The sequence below is a fragment of the Dunckerocampus dactyliophorus genome, chromosome 14 (genome assembly GCF_027744805.1).
Source record: "Dunckerocampus dactyliophorus isolate RoL2022-P2 chromosome 14, RoL_Ddac_1.1, whole genome shotgun sequence".
Classification (NCBI taxonomy): Eukaryota; Metazoa; Chordata; class Actinopteri; order Syngnathiformes; family Syngnathidae; genus Dunckerocampus; species Dunckerocampus dactyliophorus.
Window position 1 is genome coordinate 11,029,742 of NC_072832.1, and position 17,778 is coordinate 11,047,519.

A 17,778-nucleotide genomic window follows, 5' to 3' on the forward strand; every position below is an offset into this window, starting at 1 on the left:
GAGCTAATACAGAACTTTCCGACCCTTCCAGTCAGACAGGATGCTCGAGTATCTGCTTGTCTTAATCAGAGCCAAGAAAGCGAGTGTCCAGCAAGAGCACTGGGGTCCCAGTGTGGGGGAGCAGCAAACTGAGCAAAGAGCCTGTGTCGAGAAAGCTGAGGAGTCAGAAAGAAGACCCAAAGAAAGTGAGTCCAACCCTCCAAACACAGAGCAGCAAGTACCATTCTCCAAAGCCGCCTCTCAGAACGAGGGCTTCCCCTATCAGCAGCAGCCTTCTAATTGTCCTCCAGAAAGCATCAACCCAAATTTGGCCTCAGTAGGCGTCTGCCTGCATGAAATCAGTCCGGGAACCAGGCAGAGCAAGAGGTCTAAGACCAGCGATGCAGGAGAAGACCCTCGCCCAAAGAAGGCCAAGAGGACAGGCCTCAAGAGACCTCCGGCGGCAGTGCAAACTCACTCTAGCGAGTGCTTCACACAAATATCCAAACAGGACCCTCTTCCTCTGCCGCCCCTTCCTGCAGACGAAACGAAGGCAGAGTCCACGGCTTTCCCAGTCTCCGAGCACAAGAAAACCACAGTGGAAGTAGAGCTGCTTACTCCAGGGAAACGGGACCAGAGGCTCCCCCTCATAAGCAATAACACAGCACAGACAAACCAAAACAGGCTGGCCACAAGTCTGAGGGGCCTATCTGTCAAGCTTGCATCCTCAGTCTCCTCTATTGGTTCCAGATCCACAGACGGAGAGGAGGGAAGTAAAAATGTGCCCAGAACCTCGAGATTACGGCGACAGAAGAGGTCCTGAGGGGGACAGACGAGCTACAGTAAAGATGCCTGACGCCATAGAGATAGAAATGAAATTGTGTCAGGCAGTCAACCCCCTCCCCCCTGCGTTCGTACACCCACACGGCCTTTTACTACAATTACTATTCTTTTCACACAAAGCCACACATGCAGATCCAATGCAGAACACATAATTGATACATGAACGTTTTGAGTTATGCTTTGTCAAATACTTGAAACAGACTTCGCCTCCACCCATAAGTAGTGGTGGTCAAGAGAGGCTCGCAAATGAAAGTCAAAAACCCTTAATTGGAGTTTAGACTCGGGTTTTGTGTTAAAGATCGGGGATTTCAGACAGGCAGGAGCCATGCAGTACGTCATGGCTTTCAGTCTGAAATACTGGCTCCTACGTGTCTGAAAAGTGTCCACTTTCTCCGCCGAAGCTCTGGTGTGATTGATTGCTGTTTCCAGATTTACTTCATCTGCTTGTGTTTTGAGTTTTCATTCATCCATCGTTCTCATTCATACACAACTGAGTGAACTAAACAGCACCAGTCTTCCCTCCTGGCCTGAGTCTAGTAGATATGGTGATGGAATTTGACTTAAATTGATTGAAGATGGGAAAGGTAATGCTAATCATTTTCACGGAATATATTGCTTTAAGCAACGTTGGCCACCGCCTCGTACTTCTCACAGACGACGTCATTTTGTTTGAAACGTGGGACCAAGTTCCACGCCGCGTTCTTTCCTTTCCTTCCACACGCTGCAGTGCACAGCATGCGATGCGCGCAACTGAAATATGGGCGGTTTTATTTGGAACGAGCAGAGCATGTTGACACCCCCGCGCCATCAAGAGATGCGCGGTCTTCGCCGGCCGAGCATCTGTCAGGTTTTCATCAGCACGTTGGCCATAATCCTTGCTGAGTGCAGTGCAGTGCGGTGATATTCAATAAGCAGTCCGAGTCTCATCCAGAAGCCATGATGCTCCGCTCGATGACATGTCACTCCATAACATGCTCTTAATAAACCGTGGTTTTACTGGACAGACGTTTTATGATCTGAATAAATCTGTTTTCCCAGGGAAGGAATTCTCTGCGTCTTTGACAGGCACATAAATTGCCTGTTCGTCATTTGGAAGCAAGCGCGGTGATATATGATGGAGATCTGCTTCATGTCTCACGCAGTGCAGAAGCCTGCATCGACAGCGAAAGTCTGTCCGGCGACACTAACTATCAGATCAGCGGTGGCTTCCTCAGAAGGAGCTGATGTAATCTGAGCTGAGTAGCATACAGAAGCCAAATCCGAGAAAGGAAGAAATACAGAAGGTTCCCGCTTTATTTAACACACGGCTCACTCCTCCCCCTCCGAACACTCTGATTAGTTTGACATTGGCGGTGTCCTCCGATTTTGGATCAACATTTGCAACGAAAGTGACTTGAATTATTCAAATTGGTGTTACAAATTCTCCAAAAAGCATGGAAAATAAGTATGGATAATAAGCCTGCCATTTGTCGAGATAGTTAAACATATTTGTTGGGTTTGTTGGGGGCGGAAATGCATTCTCCGGTGTTCCTGTTCATCTATCTCTACTTCTACTGTGTTTCTGGCTGTTGATTTGATTGAATCACGTGTGTGTGCCAATGTCTACTGAGTGTTGCCAAGGCTGTGCTGCACCAGCAGTGCGAAGAGGACTTTTTTTATGGAAGTGAAAAATAGGACCCAGGAAGACACCAGGATATGGGATTTTCCGGGAAAAACTGGAGGGTTGACAGGTATGGTACTTACGGTACACAGGTGGAATCAGAGTTACAGCGTACAACTATGGTGTGTTCAAGGACTATACCGAACAAAGTGCGACGTCTCATCACTCTGCGAAAAAACTTTAGACTTAAACCTAAAAATTGTGGGCTTTTTAACACTGGTACATGCATGTTGTACTTTTTTACCTGCATTATCACAAATGTATCATTTATTACCCATTTAGGGTGAATGAGGTGGTTTTCATGCAGGAAAAATGCCTATTTTTTAAGAATTAAAACTTTTTTTTTTAACAAAAATCTGCTAATTTTCTGGGCCGTGAAAGCTGAAAGTGTGGTATCTGCAGAAGCATAGGAACTCTGGTAAAGCAAAACCTCAATTAACTCAAACCAGAACAGACTTTTAACCAAGGCAAGTTTTCCCATAGAAAATAATGTGAATCCAATTAATCCGTTCCAGACACCCAAAGATTTAAACACAAAACACTTTTTATAGACAATACTTATAGGTTTACATGCAGAAAATGGTGCAAAAATAATTAAAAATGAATGGACAACTGAACATTTAACATCACTTTTACCTAGTTTTACAAGTTCTACAAGTTTTTTCTCGTAAATTTACTTTACTCTTGAAATCTCAGATTGTTTTAATACACCGTCATAACAGCTGAGCCAGCTATGAAAAGGGGGGGGGGGACTTACGTGACCTTTGGCCTTGGGCAAAGGCAATATTATGACTTTTTTTTTCCTCTTTAAATTTCCGACTTTTTTTTCTCGTAAATTTACGACTTTATTCTCAAATCTTTTAATCTTTTTTTTCAGTGTGGCTAATACTCCGTCGTAGCTAAAGCCTTTTTAGCACACACAGTTTTACATTAAAAAAAAAACAATGCCACAAGCATGACATGAAATGGAGAAACGAACATTTGACATCATTTTACCTGTAGTCGGACATTTGGGGTGCAGTGGTACACAAAATTCACGGATCGATACGTTTGTTTTAGGGTTCGATATTTTTTTGATACAAAAAATACCTTGCCTTTTTTTTAATTTGAATTTTATTGAAATTGCCAACATTTTTTACATTTTTCAACATTTTCAGCATGGTATGAATTTTACCAAAAATTTTTGGACGTTAACCGGAAAACGTGCTAACGGGGGCGGACGTTAACCGAGGTAGCACTGTACATTGTTTTGGAGTCATTAAGGCAGTGGTGTCCAAAGTGCGGCCTGGGGGCCATTTACAGCCCACAACTGTCTTTTTCATTGGCCCTCGGCACATTCTCAAAATATGATTAAGCAGAACATTTTTAGGGCAAAAATGAAAAAAAACCCCCAGCAATTTTACAAGAATAAAGATTGAATATTAAGCAAGTAAAGTCATATTAAGCCATATTAAGACAAAAAAAATCAAACTTAAATTATTAAAAGACTGAAATATGTAATTTTTTTCAAAGTTGTAATTTGACAAGCAAAAAGAGTTGCAATTTTAGGAAAATTAGGCGGGGTAAAAGTTATGATAAATTAAAAATTTGAGAATAAAGACGTAATACCAGATTAAAGGTACTAGAAGAAAGTTGAAATGTGTAAAAACAAAAAAACAATTTAAACTGTCTAAAAATGATTGAACAAAGAAAAAAAAAAGTAATTTTACAAGAATAAAGAGGAATTTATTCGACAAGTAAAGTCATAAGAAGAAAAAAATAGCATAAAGTTGAAATATGTAAAAAAAATAAAAATAAATTAAAAGCCGAGGAAACAGAAAAAGCTACAAGAAAGTTGAAATTTTGTAAAAAAAAAACTTTGCTTTGTTATGTCATAAATCATCTTTGCATAGCTACATGGGTGGGTTTAAAATATTTTAAAGCATCTTCATTTTTCAGTATGCGGCCCTCAGTGGAAGAAGCATTACTGGCTGACTGGGTGCAATTATGTTTTGCAACAATGCACGGCAATTAGCTAGAAACGCATTCAAACCTTTCCAACGGCAGAACACATTTGACTTGATTGCGTTAAGGAAAAGATTTGTCACACGCTTTCCAGAACAAAAGACATCTTTAATTCTCTTTTCATACAAAATATTTAATAAATACAACTTTCAAAAAAATATATTGCCAGATCAACACATTGTTCTCAGGTTCATAACAGGTCAAAAATGTTGCTGTGATCTCAAAAGGGTTAACAAATGAGATAAAGCATGTTTGTCTTTTAAGAGCCTCATTAAAAGAAGAAATGTGCACAAAAAGGATGCAGACTTTTGTCGAGGGAGGCAGTGTATTTATTGTGGTTCTACAGTGTTCCCATCGCCAAACTGCTCTTCAAGTACTCAGTCTAGCTTATGATATCACGCTGACCAATGCGGATGGGAATCAATCAATCGTTTGTCTGAGTCATGTGACCTGCCTTGGTGGATCTCGACAGCCTTTGAGATGTGTCAGTAAAACTTAAGGCTGCTTTAGGACTTTTTTTTTGTTTTGTTCCCTTACTTGTTTACTGTCTGATGGCAAGCAATATGTCTGCCACCGTGTCCATCCCTCACAGCAAGCAGCCATTATTTAGCCTGACTTGCCTTCAGTCAAGGTCCTGGCAACACATAAATGAAATTTCAAATGTGTTTTAAAAATAACTAAAAAAAACAGTCTCAGGCCAAAGTGCCCTTTCTTTGTCTTCTTTGAAATTGTGAAATTTGGCTTTATAGAACACAACGGAGGGCAAAAAAAAAAAAAAAAAAAAAGTCATTGAAAGAAATGGTAAGCTTCCACAGCCATCAAAACCTTCAAACGAGACAGAACATATAAATAAAAAGGAATGATATCTTAAGGCTCTTGATTATTAAATTAATAAATCAAATATACACAATGATTAATAAAAAAAAATGTACATATCTACATGTTCTAAATCGACATAAATTCTTCATATTGGCAGCAATCGCTGACATTGAACCCCTCCCGCCCCCCTTTCCATCTCCCGCCCTCCCCCCCCAAAAATAAATAATAAAGTTGATCTTTTTTCTTCTTTTTTTTGTGTGTGTTCCTCATGTGACAGTGGCTGAAGTCTAAAGCTGAAAAAGGCACTTTCTCCAAAAACGGGCAACTAGAAAGAATGGAAAGACCACACACACTAAAAATGATTAGCTCTAGTGCTGAACACAACAGGGTTGTTTTAGTCATTGAACAACAATTACACCAGGAGCCCATTCCATGTGTCCACTAAATGCAACGGATAGAGGAGGAAGAAAGGGGCGGGGCTTGGCGGGACTGAAATGTAGTGGAGTCAACGTAACGCTCTACAGTGAAATGTATACCAGTGCCTTGTGTTTCCAGCCAACCAAAGCAACCATCACTGCCAGTGTAAGCCAGCTTGTCAAAACTTAAATTAACACAGGGAATATATGAAAATACTGCGGGGTCACGACTGACACGACAGTTTACGCAAAAGGCATGCCGAAGCTCCCCTGGTTCACCCACCACCGGGGTGTGAAGGCGTTTAAGGCTCGGTTGCACAGCAACACAGCTGTCCGCTATACTATGTAGTCCATCCTGTTTATGCTGTTTGCCGTCTCCAAGTCTCTGTTGTCCTGTTTATTAGTCCAGTTTGGGTGTTTGCTGGACGTGGAGTTGGGGCTGGAGATGGGCGTCTTCTCGTCCCGCTCCACTAGCGTGTACGCCGGCTGCTTGGCAAAGCGGCCCTTCTGGAGGTGCCTCTCCTTGTCGTCCTCATCCCCCTCGGGGTGATTTGTCCTTATTTTGGCAATGATGGAGTTCTTGTTTTCGTAGTCTTTGATGGCCACCGAGAGGCCCACGTGCTTCTCGATGGGGTTCTTGATCTGGTTCAGCTGCTCCCGCACGTTGTTGGTGGTGTTGTCCTCGGAGCCGGCGGCCGACGCGCCGCCCGGGTTGCTTTGTTTCCGCCGGCGACGCATGCACCACAGCAAGATGGATACCAGCAGGAGGACCCAGAGGACGATGAAGATGGAGCTGAGGAGGGGCACTAGGTAGTCTGGAGACAGAAGAAAATTAACAGTCAGTGAGACCCACAAGGTTTTTATATATCGCTGCTCCCGCCAGCGCAACATGACCTCCGGGACATGAGCGGGGGAGGGGATTCTTTCAGCCGTCACCCTGTTGATGAATGGTGGACATGTGGGAGTCTTACGAGCCAATGCAACGCCACAAAGCCAAGCGCCTCGGCTCTTTGCATCCACATGACAAAGCAGCCCCACGTCAGCGGGAGGAATTTGTCTGACGTTCGAGTGCTGCACCATTTTACGCGTGCGTGCGTGCGTGCGCGCGTGCGTGCATGTCTGGGAAAACCGCATGGGAGTGTGTGCTGCTTGTGGTTCATACCGGTTTTGTTGGGCCTTGGCACGCGCACCTCCACGATGGAGGCGATGATGGTGTTGTTTCCGTTGCGTTTGCTAACCAGGTCGATTATCCGCTCTGTGATCTCTTTTACGGGGCTCCGGTCCAACCGATGGTCCTCTGTTGACTACACACACATGCATAAAATAGATTTAGTTCGATGCTGACAACCAAAGACGCTAAGTGGGAGGAGGTTACTCACGATGCAGACGTGGATCTCGTTGCTGGCTGAAAACGACGGGTCACAGGTTATGGACACGGAATGCTCCAAGGAGAAATTCCTGACCACGTACAAGCGCCTCAGCTGGTTACACACATTCTCCACAGTCAAGCTCTGCACACCCGGGGGAGCAAAATGAGGCAAAACGTTATTGCAAATAGAAACCAGGAGGGTTCATCAGGAAGTGTGCTGGTGGGGTGGGGGGTGGGGTGGGGGGGTTAAAAAAAGAAAAAGAGCTTGGCATATGTTGTACAAACTAGCTAGTCGAGATTAGAGACCGCAGACTCGTGTGCGAGCGCCTATTTGCCGTCATGCTCGTTAAGACCGCTGCTCGGGGATCTCGTGCTGACAGTCACCAAACCTCCCGTCTAAGTTGACTCCATATGATCCTGAAACTAATCTCCCCCCCCAGGTATGGAATACCGCATTCAGTGCCTACACAGTCCATCTCTTGGTGACTCACCCGAGTTAGGATGTCCTTGTTGAAGGTGAAGGTGATGTTGGCGCAGCTATTGTCCTGGTAACTGGAGCTGCTGGGGTGGCATTTGGTGGTGGGCGGGGGAGGGTTGGAGCGCCAGCACTCCCCGAGGCCCAGACAGGGCTTCACGAAGCAGTGGCCCTCCGTGATGGGGATGCAGCTCTGGCCTGAAGGGCACCCGCCTCGACCTTTGGCGCCGAGGTGGCATGACATCGGACCACACCACATCTGAAGAGAACAGAATGACATTTGAGGTTAATACCACGCACATTTACATTACACGTCCCCATTGGAAGAAGCGCTAAAAATACTAAACCCTTGCCGGTCATGACGAACCGCTGTTTTACGGCGCCCCCTATTGCTTACCAAGACGTGTTATTAGGGTGGAACCATTTACTGATAACCTGCTTCTCAAAACCAATAGATAGCTTTTTATGTCTTATTATATTTTACTTTTATGTCTTATTATATTTCACATTTACTGTATATTCAACTGCAGGTTGTACACACTTGGAGGTAAGAACGACTCGAACAAAAATGGATTTGACCAACTGTACCTGTAGATTTGTCCTAACCACATATCATGACATCACTACTATTAAAACATTAAAAATAATAATAATAGCGGCAGCTAAAAATACAAACAGTGGCTCCAAGGGTTTACTAGCCGACAAAAGATGATTAAACGACTGGTCATCCAGTCGTACGTCCAAATCACAGATCGCATTGGCCCTCAGGTCTTCTCTGGCAAACTGTTTGCACTTTTCAAACGGCGTGGCGATCGGAACGCCGCAAGGATGCTGGTGTTTCAAGTGGCTGATAAAGTTTGATGTGTCGAAGCGTAATGTTTCGCTTCGCACCCCCTCCCCCAATCGCAGAATGTTTGCAGAGCATTTGGCGAAATGTCTTCCTCTCAAACAGCGAGAAGTCCCACAAGACCGACAGCATGTTTGTTTACAAGTGAGCTCCGGGTACGTTATGAAAGGCCGTTTGCAGCACGTCACAGAAAAGGAGCGCTTGATTTGCTCGCGCTAACCCCCCTACAGCACTGTACGGGTAGTCTTGCCTCATTGGAGCTTTTTTGGAAAAAAAAAAAAGTTTTAATGGGCTGTCGGAGCCATCTTTTAATGTTGTCGGTTTTATCGGTAATGATGTCAAAATCCCTCAAATCGGCCCGATAAATATCGTGCGTGTGGTTAGTTCACTGAGTGTCCAGGGTACATTTATATGTGCAGACTCTGAACACAAACGTTGGACCAGTACCAAACAAACATGAATGCAACTCACTCTCAAGGCCTCAAGAGTATTCCTAATGCAAATTCAAGATTCAAGATTCAAGATGGTGGTGGTGATGAGAGAGTTGCTGTTACATTGACAACGGTCCAGTGAATGTAAACAATTATCCGCACCAAGCCTTACAGACACACCAACCGCTGCTGCACACTTACGTTTTCATAAAATGTGACAATTTTCCACACATTAATCGCAAATTATGCTAGCCAGATGGATTAGCCACACGGCTACCAAATGAACTCTGAACTGTGCACTTTTGACTGACACCTCCCTCGACCCCATCGATGACCATTGACCCCCGTCTGCTGTGGCATAGCCAATTAGCCTAGCGTAGCCAATTAACTTCAAAGTGCCAGCCCCTCTTCTAGCGTACTGTATGTGGTTCTGGTTGGTGGCTGGGCTTTTGTCAAGAAAGCGACAAACTGCTGCGTCACGGAGAAAAGGGAAACGGTGACTGTGAGACATCCATGTTGTAAAACTGTCTTGAAAATAAGACATTTAGTGTAGACTTTGACCAAGGGTCCCCAAATGGAACACTTTTGGAATGCCTGATCCTAAATTTGGGGAAAACCTGTGCAAAATACTCAATTATTGTCATCTGTCAAATTTAGAAAGACCCCATTGTGTTTTCCAGTCCATAACACCAAAGTAGTTATTTTTAAAGCATGTTTCTGAAAATATAGCCAAACTTTAAAAAACAATTTTAAAAAAATCATCCTTTTCAGTGTCCCTCTTCTCCACTTCATGGTTCAAACATATGTAATATTCTACGCTGATCACTAGGTGTCAGTGATGTTACATTGTTGAGACATTCCCTTAGACTATATTACTTTATCTCCTCCCATTTCATGTGGAAGTGGTATGTTTTTGGCTTCTTTGTCCTTCTTCCCCATCCTATTTTAAATCCTTTAAGTTTAGAATACATTGGAGAGGCTAACTAGTTAGCATGCCATGTTTAAAACGGTGGCCGTCTCGTGTTTCGGCAGAGATCCTGTAGCCTGCGCATACGAGTTTGCACAAAGAATAGGAGTGTAACGGTGACTATAGTGGTGTTATTTCATGTCTACACATTTATAAATAAAGAATCCTACTTCAAGGAAATTCACTTATCACGGTCGACTGTTCTCAAATTCCTTTGCCTCAGTGTTAGTGCAACTTAGATTTTAACCGATGTGGAGAAAAAAAATCCTGGCATGCTGCTGGGTTAAACACAATGAATAATGCAGTCAAAGTTGTTCAACCAACATTTTGGAATTATTGTCTAGCATGATGTCACGTGACACCTCAAGGATTAACGCCACAACTGGTTTTGTTTTTGCTTTTGAGTCTTCCAAGCATCAACCAACCCTCTCCACTTCCACACGCGTAACTCAAAAATAAGGTTGAGTATATGTAAACATTTAAACAGCATTATAGGGGTGTCATGAGACACGAGACTAGGTCTACGAGCACGAGACAAGATGTAACAATGAAAAAATATAACAAATATGACAATATATTGCATTCTACTGACATAATTTCTACCACGTTAGACATTTCTACTATGTTGCACTCATCTGCACTCTGTGTGTATGCTACCGGCCCCGCCTCCACCCACCAGAACAAAGTGACCGTGTGACTAACAAAAGGGATCATTCCATTCACGACGTCGTTCAATGTAACAAACGCACCAAGGCGCTGAAACCAATGCACAGAATGAACTCTCTTCCTGCCCGTTTGGAGGCGAGAGACGAGAAAACGGCTTCCAGACACGCAAGCACATGGCAATGTGTTGAAGCCGGCCAAATTGTCCAGTTCATTTTCATTTATTGTGTGATTATTATCGTCCCAGGCCTAGAGCCCATGAGACATTTTCTTTCTGAACGACAAATCTTGTCACGTTCACCCCTAGTAGTCAACGTATTTTTCCATAAAAAGAGACTGTATGCAACGGGTTCCAGGCTGACGTCGAATGTGCTGCAGGCATGATATCACGCCTCTTCCGGCTCATCATGATTCATACAGTAATCTATCCACCTCACAGGTGTGGCATATCAAGATGCTGATAACACAACATGATTAATGTGCAGGTGTGCCTTAGGTAGGCCGCAATAAAAGGCCACGCCAAAATGTGCGGTTTAACTGGGAGTGATCCCGAGGGATCCAAAAACCAGTATCTGCTGTGACCACCGTTTGTCTCAAAAACCGTATACACCGATTCAGAGTCTCCCAAACATGCTCAATAAGTGACATGAGGGCCATGCAAGAACTGGGATGTTTCCATCTTCCAGGGAATTGTGTACAGATCCTTGCAACATGGGGCCGTCCATCATCATGCTGCAACATGAGGTGACGCTTGTGGATGAATGACACAACAATGGGCCTCAGGCTTCCGCCTCAATATCACTGTGCATTCAAAATGCCATCAGTACAGTAAAATGCACGTGTGTTGTGGATTGAGTGGCCCGTGGTGGCAGTGGGGTTATGGTGTGTAGGGCCCGACGATTTCCCCGTTCACGGAATTGCGGAATTGGCCAATAAAAGCGAAATTTGCTGTTGAATGCGCAATCTTGCGGAAATTTATGTAATGTGAATAAACTGCTGGTGGCATAGCGAGGAGAAGGAACATTCGTGTGGGGGAGTTATTTCCCCGGCGGACGGCTCAATCGTGGCAGAAAAGTTAGCCGGGCTACACCCATTTCTGAGTTAGTGGGCAAAATTGTCCATCGATGCATTGCATCAATAAATGTAAGGATTTTTGCATTTAATTAACAGACATTTTATTCACTAACCCAAAAAGCACACACTCTACTCTGGTAATAAATACAAAAAAAAAAGTGTAAAATTCTAAAAAAAAAAAAAATAATTCTCAAAAAACAAATCTGGAAATTCAGGAAAAAATAAATTCATAGGACCCTAGGTATGGACAACAAACACAGGTGCATTTTATTAGATAGCGAGCATGTTTGGGATGCTGTGCATCAGCGTGTACGCTATTTGAGGCGAATGGCGGTCACACCAGATATTGACCCCCAATACAGTTCAACTGCACATTTTGGAGACAACACATTGCTGTGCGGGTGTTTGTGTTTGTTTGTTTTGGCATCTGATGGTAACATTCTTGATAAAAGGTGCCAAACACCTCACGTGTAAAAACATGTTCATATTTCAATGGAAAAGAAAACAAGTTGTGAAATAAATCTCCATTACAGAGTGGAGTGAACAATTTCAAGGAGGACATTGCCAACACTCCTGCATCACTCCCCCCCATGATACATTTCCTCCTTACGGGGGCGGGGTGTCAACGCCACCATTGTTTTATTTAATGATTAAGACGGGAACGGCGGCGGCTCTTCAGCCCTCGTCTGTTATCAAATGACTCATCCTTCTCCCGTGTGAGTGTGGGAGATGTGGAACTGGCGCATGACCAACTGCTAACAGTGCCATTGTGTTTCCTTCCAAAACAAACGACATCATCATGGTCGAGAATGTGACGCCATGGAGCAAAGCTGCGCCACATGACATGCGTGCTTGTGGGCCCCACCTGAGATCTTTTTATGTAGCCTCACACCCGCTCTTAGCCCGTGTCTAATCCCGTCGCTGTTCACACGCGTTCCCAATAGACGACATTCACACTCGCTGACATGTTTCATACCTTTGTGCACGCCACCTTCCCGTTGGAACAGTGGCAAGTGTTGCAGTCTTCATCCCATTTGACCCCATCCGGGATCACATGGCCGTTAACAGAGCAGGCTTTTCTTGTGACTGTGTTCAACAACAACAACAAAAAAAAGCTGAATAAATATGTGCCATAAATAGTACTCATTTTGATGGTGGGCCCAAGTGAAGTACCTTCTTGACAGTGTGGTCCACTTCTGTCCGGCGGGCACAGGCAGCGGTAGCCATTAATTTCATCAACACAGGTTGAGCCAAAGGAGCAAGGGGAGGACTGGCACTCGTTTATATCTGCAAGGGGTGAGAAAAGGCCTCCTTAGTGTGGAATAAAGAGTGCATCCAGACAGCATGCAAATACTGGGGTAATCAGTCGGCAAACAACTCTTAATTCTTTGGCTAAGTTCACAGAGGTCACGTGTCCTTTACACAGCACAAGAGGTAATATAAAAACAAGCAAACTGCATTAGACGGTGCGAGTCCTCCTCCCCCCACGCCCTATTCAGCTTTATTAAAAGCAGCATCACTCACAGGTATGCGGGAGCTACAGGCTGGACTTAGCACAACAAAAGGGCTCGCAATGGGAAAGAATGTGGCCATCTGAAAGCCTTTAAGAGGGAAAACAATCTGTGTAATCAGTGTCAGAGAGCATGGCTGATTAGCTGTTGGCACACTAAGCCGGTTTCCTCCGGGGACAGCGGCAGGGCCTGGTGGAGTGACACCGAAATGGCTCGCCTGGCCTCAAGCCCAACGCCCAGATAATTGGCTGGCTAGACCTGACATTTGGAGTGTCCCGACGGCCGCCTGCGCTATATGCGATGGCTCAAACCTGGATCAGGGACGAGCAATGCTGGTGAGGGTGGGGAGGGGGCAGGGCATGCATGGCTTTAATACTCACTGATCCGACAGTCTGGGCCTGCGAAACCGGGGGCGCACTCGCAGCGGTACCAGTTGTCGCCATCAACGCAGGTTCCACTGTTGTAGCTGGGAAAAGAAGACTGTTAGTTCTGTAGATATCCTTCCATACTCCCTATATCAAACCCATCCATCTATCTTCTATACCGCTTATCCATGGAGCCTATCCCAGCTGACTTCGGGAGAGAGGCGGGGTACACCCTGAACTGGTCGCCAGCCAATCACAGGGCACATATAGACAAACAACCATTCACACTCACATTCATTCCTATGGACAATTTAGAGTCGCCAATTAACCTAACATGCATGTTTTTGGAATGTGGGAGGAAACCGAAGTACCCGGAGAAAACCCACACACGCACGGGGAGAACATGCAAACTCCACACAGTGACGCCCAACTGATATTTGAGCCCAGATCTTCACGATGCTATGCATGCTAACCACTAGGCAACCGTGTGACCCCCTATATCAGACCAATTTCTATAATATTATAAAACTAGAAGGGCACAAACTTGCTAAAATGCACCATGTATTTCCATAGTTTCCATAGATTTGATCAGTTAATTGATAAACTGACTGAACAGCAAAAAAATGTCAGAACTGGATGCAAATTGAAGAAAAAGGATGCTGTTTTTGGCTCCTGTGAAGATTTCAATTCGTAACAAGCTACATTTGTGTGTGATCAAACCATGACTTTGACTCTGCACATGAAAAATTAGACCGCTAACTAACAAAATACAGTAATCCTTCATTTATCCCCATTAATTGGTTCCAGAACCTACCGTGATAAGTAAATTTCCGAGAAGTAGGATTCCATACTTATAAATTACACATTTTTGTATTTAGGAGCATAGGAAACCTGTTTCCGACCTTCTAAATACTTATTTTGACATTATCAGAACCCTTTCGACATGAAATAACATCCCTGTCGTCACTTTTACACCCAATGTAGTAAACACAAGAGAAAATAAGCCATTTAAAGACATAAGACTCGTGTTCGTGTGTGTTGCTGTAAATGTGTGCCCGTGCTAGGGAAGTGACGTCGGCGGCTCAGAGTTGAGTTTTAGCTTGCCGTCGGTTACGGCCGCAACAGTAGCCCGTGTCTGTGATTATTGTGCCTGTTGTGAGATAATTCAAACCTGCAATAAAAACCTGTTGTTCCAGCAATCAAGTCTGATGCTCGTGTGGCTCACCGAACATTACAGTACCGTTACTGACACCTAGTGACCGGTGTAGAATACTGCATATCATCATAACGTCTTTGAATCTCTTATATTAGTATTTTGGTTCATTTAGCCATTTTTTATGCTTGAAAATGCTTAATATAGGCAAAAAGTAATTAAAATTTGCATAAATATGAACTTTTTAAAAACTAATAATAGGCTGTATTCAACCACGAAACAGCATGATTTATTAATATATTTTGATAAACCGTGATAGAGTGAAGCCTCAAAATTCAAAGCGCAAAGGGACTGGGTGAGGGATTACTGTAATGTCATCCTACAATCGGATACAGAGTAATTAATGACAGTCTTCTGCCATCTAATTATACAAGCTTGATGATCAATACAATCTTAGTATTTTACAAAGTTTGTCCAAGGTTGCTGTGTAGTAACAATAATAATAAAGAAATTATATTTCCAATAATTTACACTGAGTCTCCAGGAGTTGAACAAAATAAGGATAAAAGTGTGCTTATATCAGAGCGCATGTGCTAGAGACAGGCACGTGACGCAGTGTTTACATACAGTACATCGAAATCTGCAGGAAATGTTTGAGCTTACCACGGGTGGGGACTGCAGTCGTTGGTGTCTGAAAGAGAGAGAAAGGAGAAAGTTGTTAATTGTTCAAGTGTTTTGTACACATGATGGCAAAGAGCTTGTTTGGGCTTGCGTGCCGTAAGGCACGCTGGGCCGGTCGGGCCTGGACTCCCACGGCATCCAATGGCTATGTCTTATTAACCGCACAGCGAGAACTCTTTTCTCCCTTTCCCCACAACTCCACCCTGTCCCTCCGCCTTCTTTTGTTTTTTTCCCCCCTTCAAATGTCGGGGAATTTCTGTTTTGGAGTGCATGCGCTGAGGGGCAGGGCGGCCGCTGAAAGAGAGCAGGGCTGCAGAACAAGCAGACATGTCACTGTTTGGACAGGAATGCTACAAGGAGAAGGGAGAGAGGGGTGTGATTTGGACAAGGGGGAGAAACATCTGTCTCCACTTTCCTGAGGTTGAGCCCCTTTCTCCCTCCTCTTTCTCTTCTCATGGACAACTGCAGCCAGGGGGAGAGTTTTTATTTTATATACACACACACACACACACACACACACACACACCACCACCACAAAGGACTTTAATCTCTGTGGGTTTGTTAATTTGCTTGTTTGCTCTTATTTGTTTGTGTGCCACTTCCACTTTGTCTGCAGTTTTTGATTATATTATATATATATTTTTATTATTAAAGCATGTTCCTACTTAATTTGGATGATAATGCACACACAAACTTTAATTGACTTAAATCATCATTATAATATGATGCATTTCTAATCAGAAAGTCAGAAAGATTCCTATAAAACTTGAATTTGCTGGCTCAGTCAAACAGTTTTTCAAATCCAGATTAAATTCAAATAATTACCATTTCATAGGGACACGTGCTTCTGCAGTGCCAGTAAATAGCTTGGACACTGTTGCTCATGAAAAAAATCGTGTTCAAACTTGTGTCTCTATTGTGTCTCTTATTAGGTTGACATTTCTTGTGCATGTACAGGATCTTATTACAGTTTGTTCCCTTGGATGCAGTGTTCATTTTGGATCTGCACAAAACTCCTTTGACTCTTTTTGAAGGTTTTATGTACAGTCAAATGTTCTTTTTGGTACCACATGCTAGCTGGCGGTGGTGTTTTTATATTTTTTTGCTTTCAAAAAATGTAATTCGGACCGAGCTGCATATGATTCATTTAACGTGCGTTTTTCATCTTTCGTAAAAATGACTTACTTTGGGTGCACGTGGGACCCTCCCAGCCCTCCTTACAGACGCAGTTGAACGACTCCCCCTTCACCACGCAGGTACCTCCGTTCTCACAGGGGTTTGGAAGACAGCTTGAGTTCTTAGCTGCGGGAAAAACAAATATTAAGTACATAGTTATGTCTGGGAGCACTTCGATCCTTATCGGAAGAGCAATCTGTGCTTGTGTATGTTAAATAGTCACAGCACACTGCTATTGGTTTGGATTATTCTGTTTTCCGGGGAACGTCTACATTCCACAACATTGAAGAGGAGTGTCAGTGCAATGGGGGTATTTAAGCACCTGTCTGTCGGCACTCATGGGGAGATGAGATGGGCAGAGACAGAGTGCTGACAGAGTAAAAAGGCTAAAATCTGTGTTTGGATCTGACTAATATCAGAGAGGAGACAGACCACCAGACTGCTGTGCACGTGGGACTCACCTATGTTGCACGTTGTTCCCTCCCACCCTGGTGAGCACTTGCACTGAAAAGTGTTGCCCTCATCATGGCAAGTGCCTCCATTGTTGCACGTGGCTTCGTCGCACTGACTTTCACCTGGAGCAAGCGTTTAAACAAAAAATATATAAAATAAATCAGCTCAAAACACTTACATTTGATTGTAGCTTGAGCAAATATGCAGCCATCAGCGCATACCACATGCTCACACAGGCAGACTGCATGGCTATAAAAGAAAAAAAAGAAACAAAATGTGTGCAGGCTCTTACGGGAGTGGCACGTTTTCCCCTTCCAGCCGTTCTTGCACTCGCAGAAGAAATCCGTCACCAGGTCCCGACAGGTCCCGCCATAATGACAGGGGTTGGTACTGCAGTCGTCAATGTCTGGTCGTGGGTGTGGGATAGCGGTGAGATTAATGCGCGGCAGATCATTACACCAGCTTTGCTGTTACACAATAGACCAGGAAGACATGTATCTCTACTCACTGATCTCACAATGGTCACCCTCCCAGCCATCAGCGCAGATGCACTGGTACACGCTGACTTTGTCGATGCAGGTGCCACCATTGCGGCATGGGCTGCTCTCACAGTCATTGATATCTGATAATGAAATAAAAAGACATTTTTAACAGAGGTCATGGACGCATTATTATGTTCTACAGCGGAACTTCGGTTAGCGTTCGCCCCGCTTAGCGTGTCAATAAAAATGTACACCAAAACGTTGCCTCGGTTTGCGTACGTTTTCCAGTTAGCGTACATCTTGTTATTAATACACTGTAAGTCCAACTGTGGTCTTAACGTATTTTTATTAAAAAAATGTCCTCGTTAGCATCCTCAGCTTGATAACAAAATGGCAACCGGAACCGGAAG

At 43.9% G+C, this 17,778-nt stretch overlaps 2 protein-coding genes across 2 annotated transcripts in view; one reads left to right on the forward strand and one right to left on the reverse strand.

Annotated features, from left to right (window-relative positions):
* slx4ip (SLX4 interacting protein) overlaps positions 1 to 6,496 on the forward strand; it is a 42,388-nt gene extending 35,892 nt beyond the window's left edge. Inside the window, exon 7 of the mRNA XM_054798359.1 lies at positions 70 to 6,496. Coding sequence (XP_054654334.1) covers positions 70 to 802 — 733 coding nt within the window. The 3' untranslated portion in view covers positions 803 to 6,496. The remainder of the gene's footprint in view (positions 1 to 69) is intronic.
* Positions 5,502 to 17,778, reverse strand: part of jag1b (jagged canonical Notch ligand 1b) — a 33,902-nt gene continuing 21,625 nt past the window's right edge. The window contains exons 15-26 of the mRNA XM_054798358.1: positions 17,395 to 17,508; positions 17,179 to 17,292; positions 16,895 to 17,008; positions 16,443 to 16,559; positions 15,240 to 15,267; positions 13,439 to 13,524; positions 12,721 to 12,834; positions 12,524 to 12,633; positions 7,582 to 7,824; positions 7,101 to 7,232; positions 6,884 to 7,025; positions 5,502 to 6,536 (exon numbers count right to left, since the gene is read on the reverse strand). Of these exons, the coding sequence (XP_054654333.1) occupies positions 6,058 to 6,536; positions 6,884 to 7,025; positions 7,101 to 7,232; positions 7,582 to 7,824; positions 12,524 to 12,633; positions 12,721 to 12,834; positions 13,439 to 13,524; positions 15,240 to 15,267; positions 16,443 to 16,559; positions 16,895 to 17,008; positions 17,179 to 17,292; positions 17,395 to 17,508 (1,793 nt within the window). The 3' untranslated portion in view covers positions 5,502 to 6,057. The remainder of the gene's footprint in view (positions 6,537 to 6,883; positions 7,026 to 7,100; positions 7,233 to 7,581; positions 7,825 to 12,523; positions 12,634 to 12,720; positions 12,835 to 13,438; positions 13,525 to 15,239; positions 15,268 to 16,442; positions 16,560 to 16,894; positions 17,009 to 17,178; positions 17,293 to 17,394; positions 17,509 to 17,778) is intronic.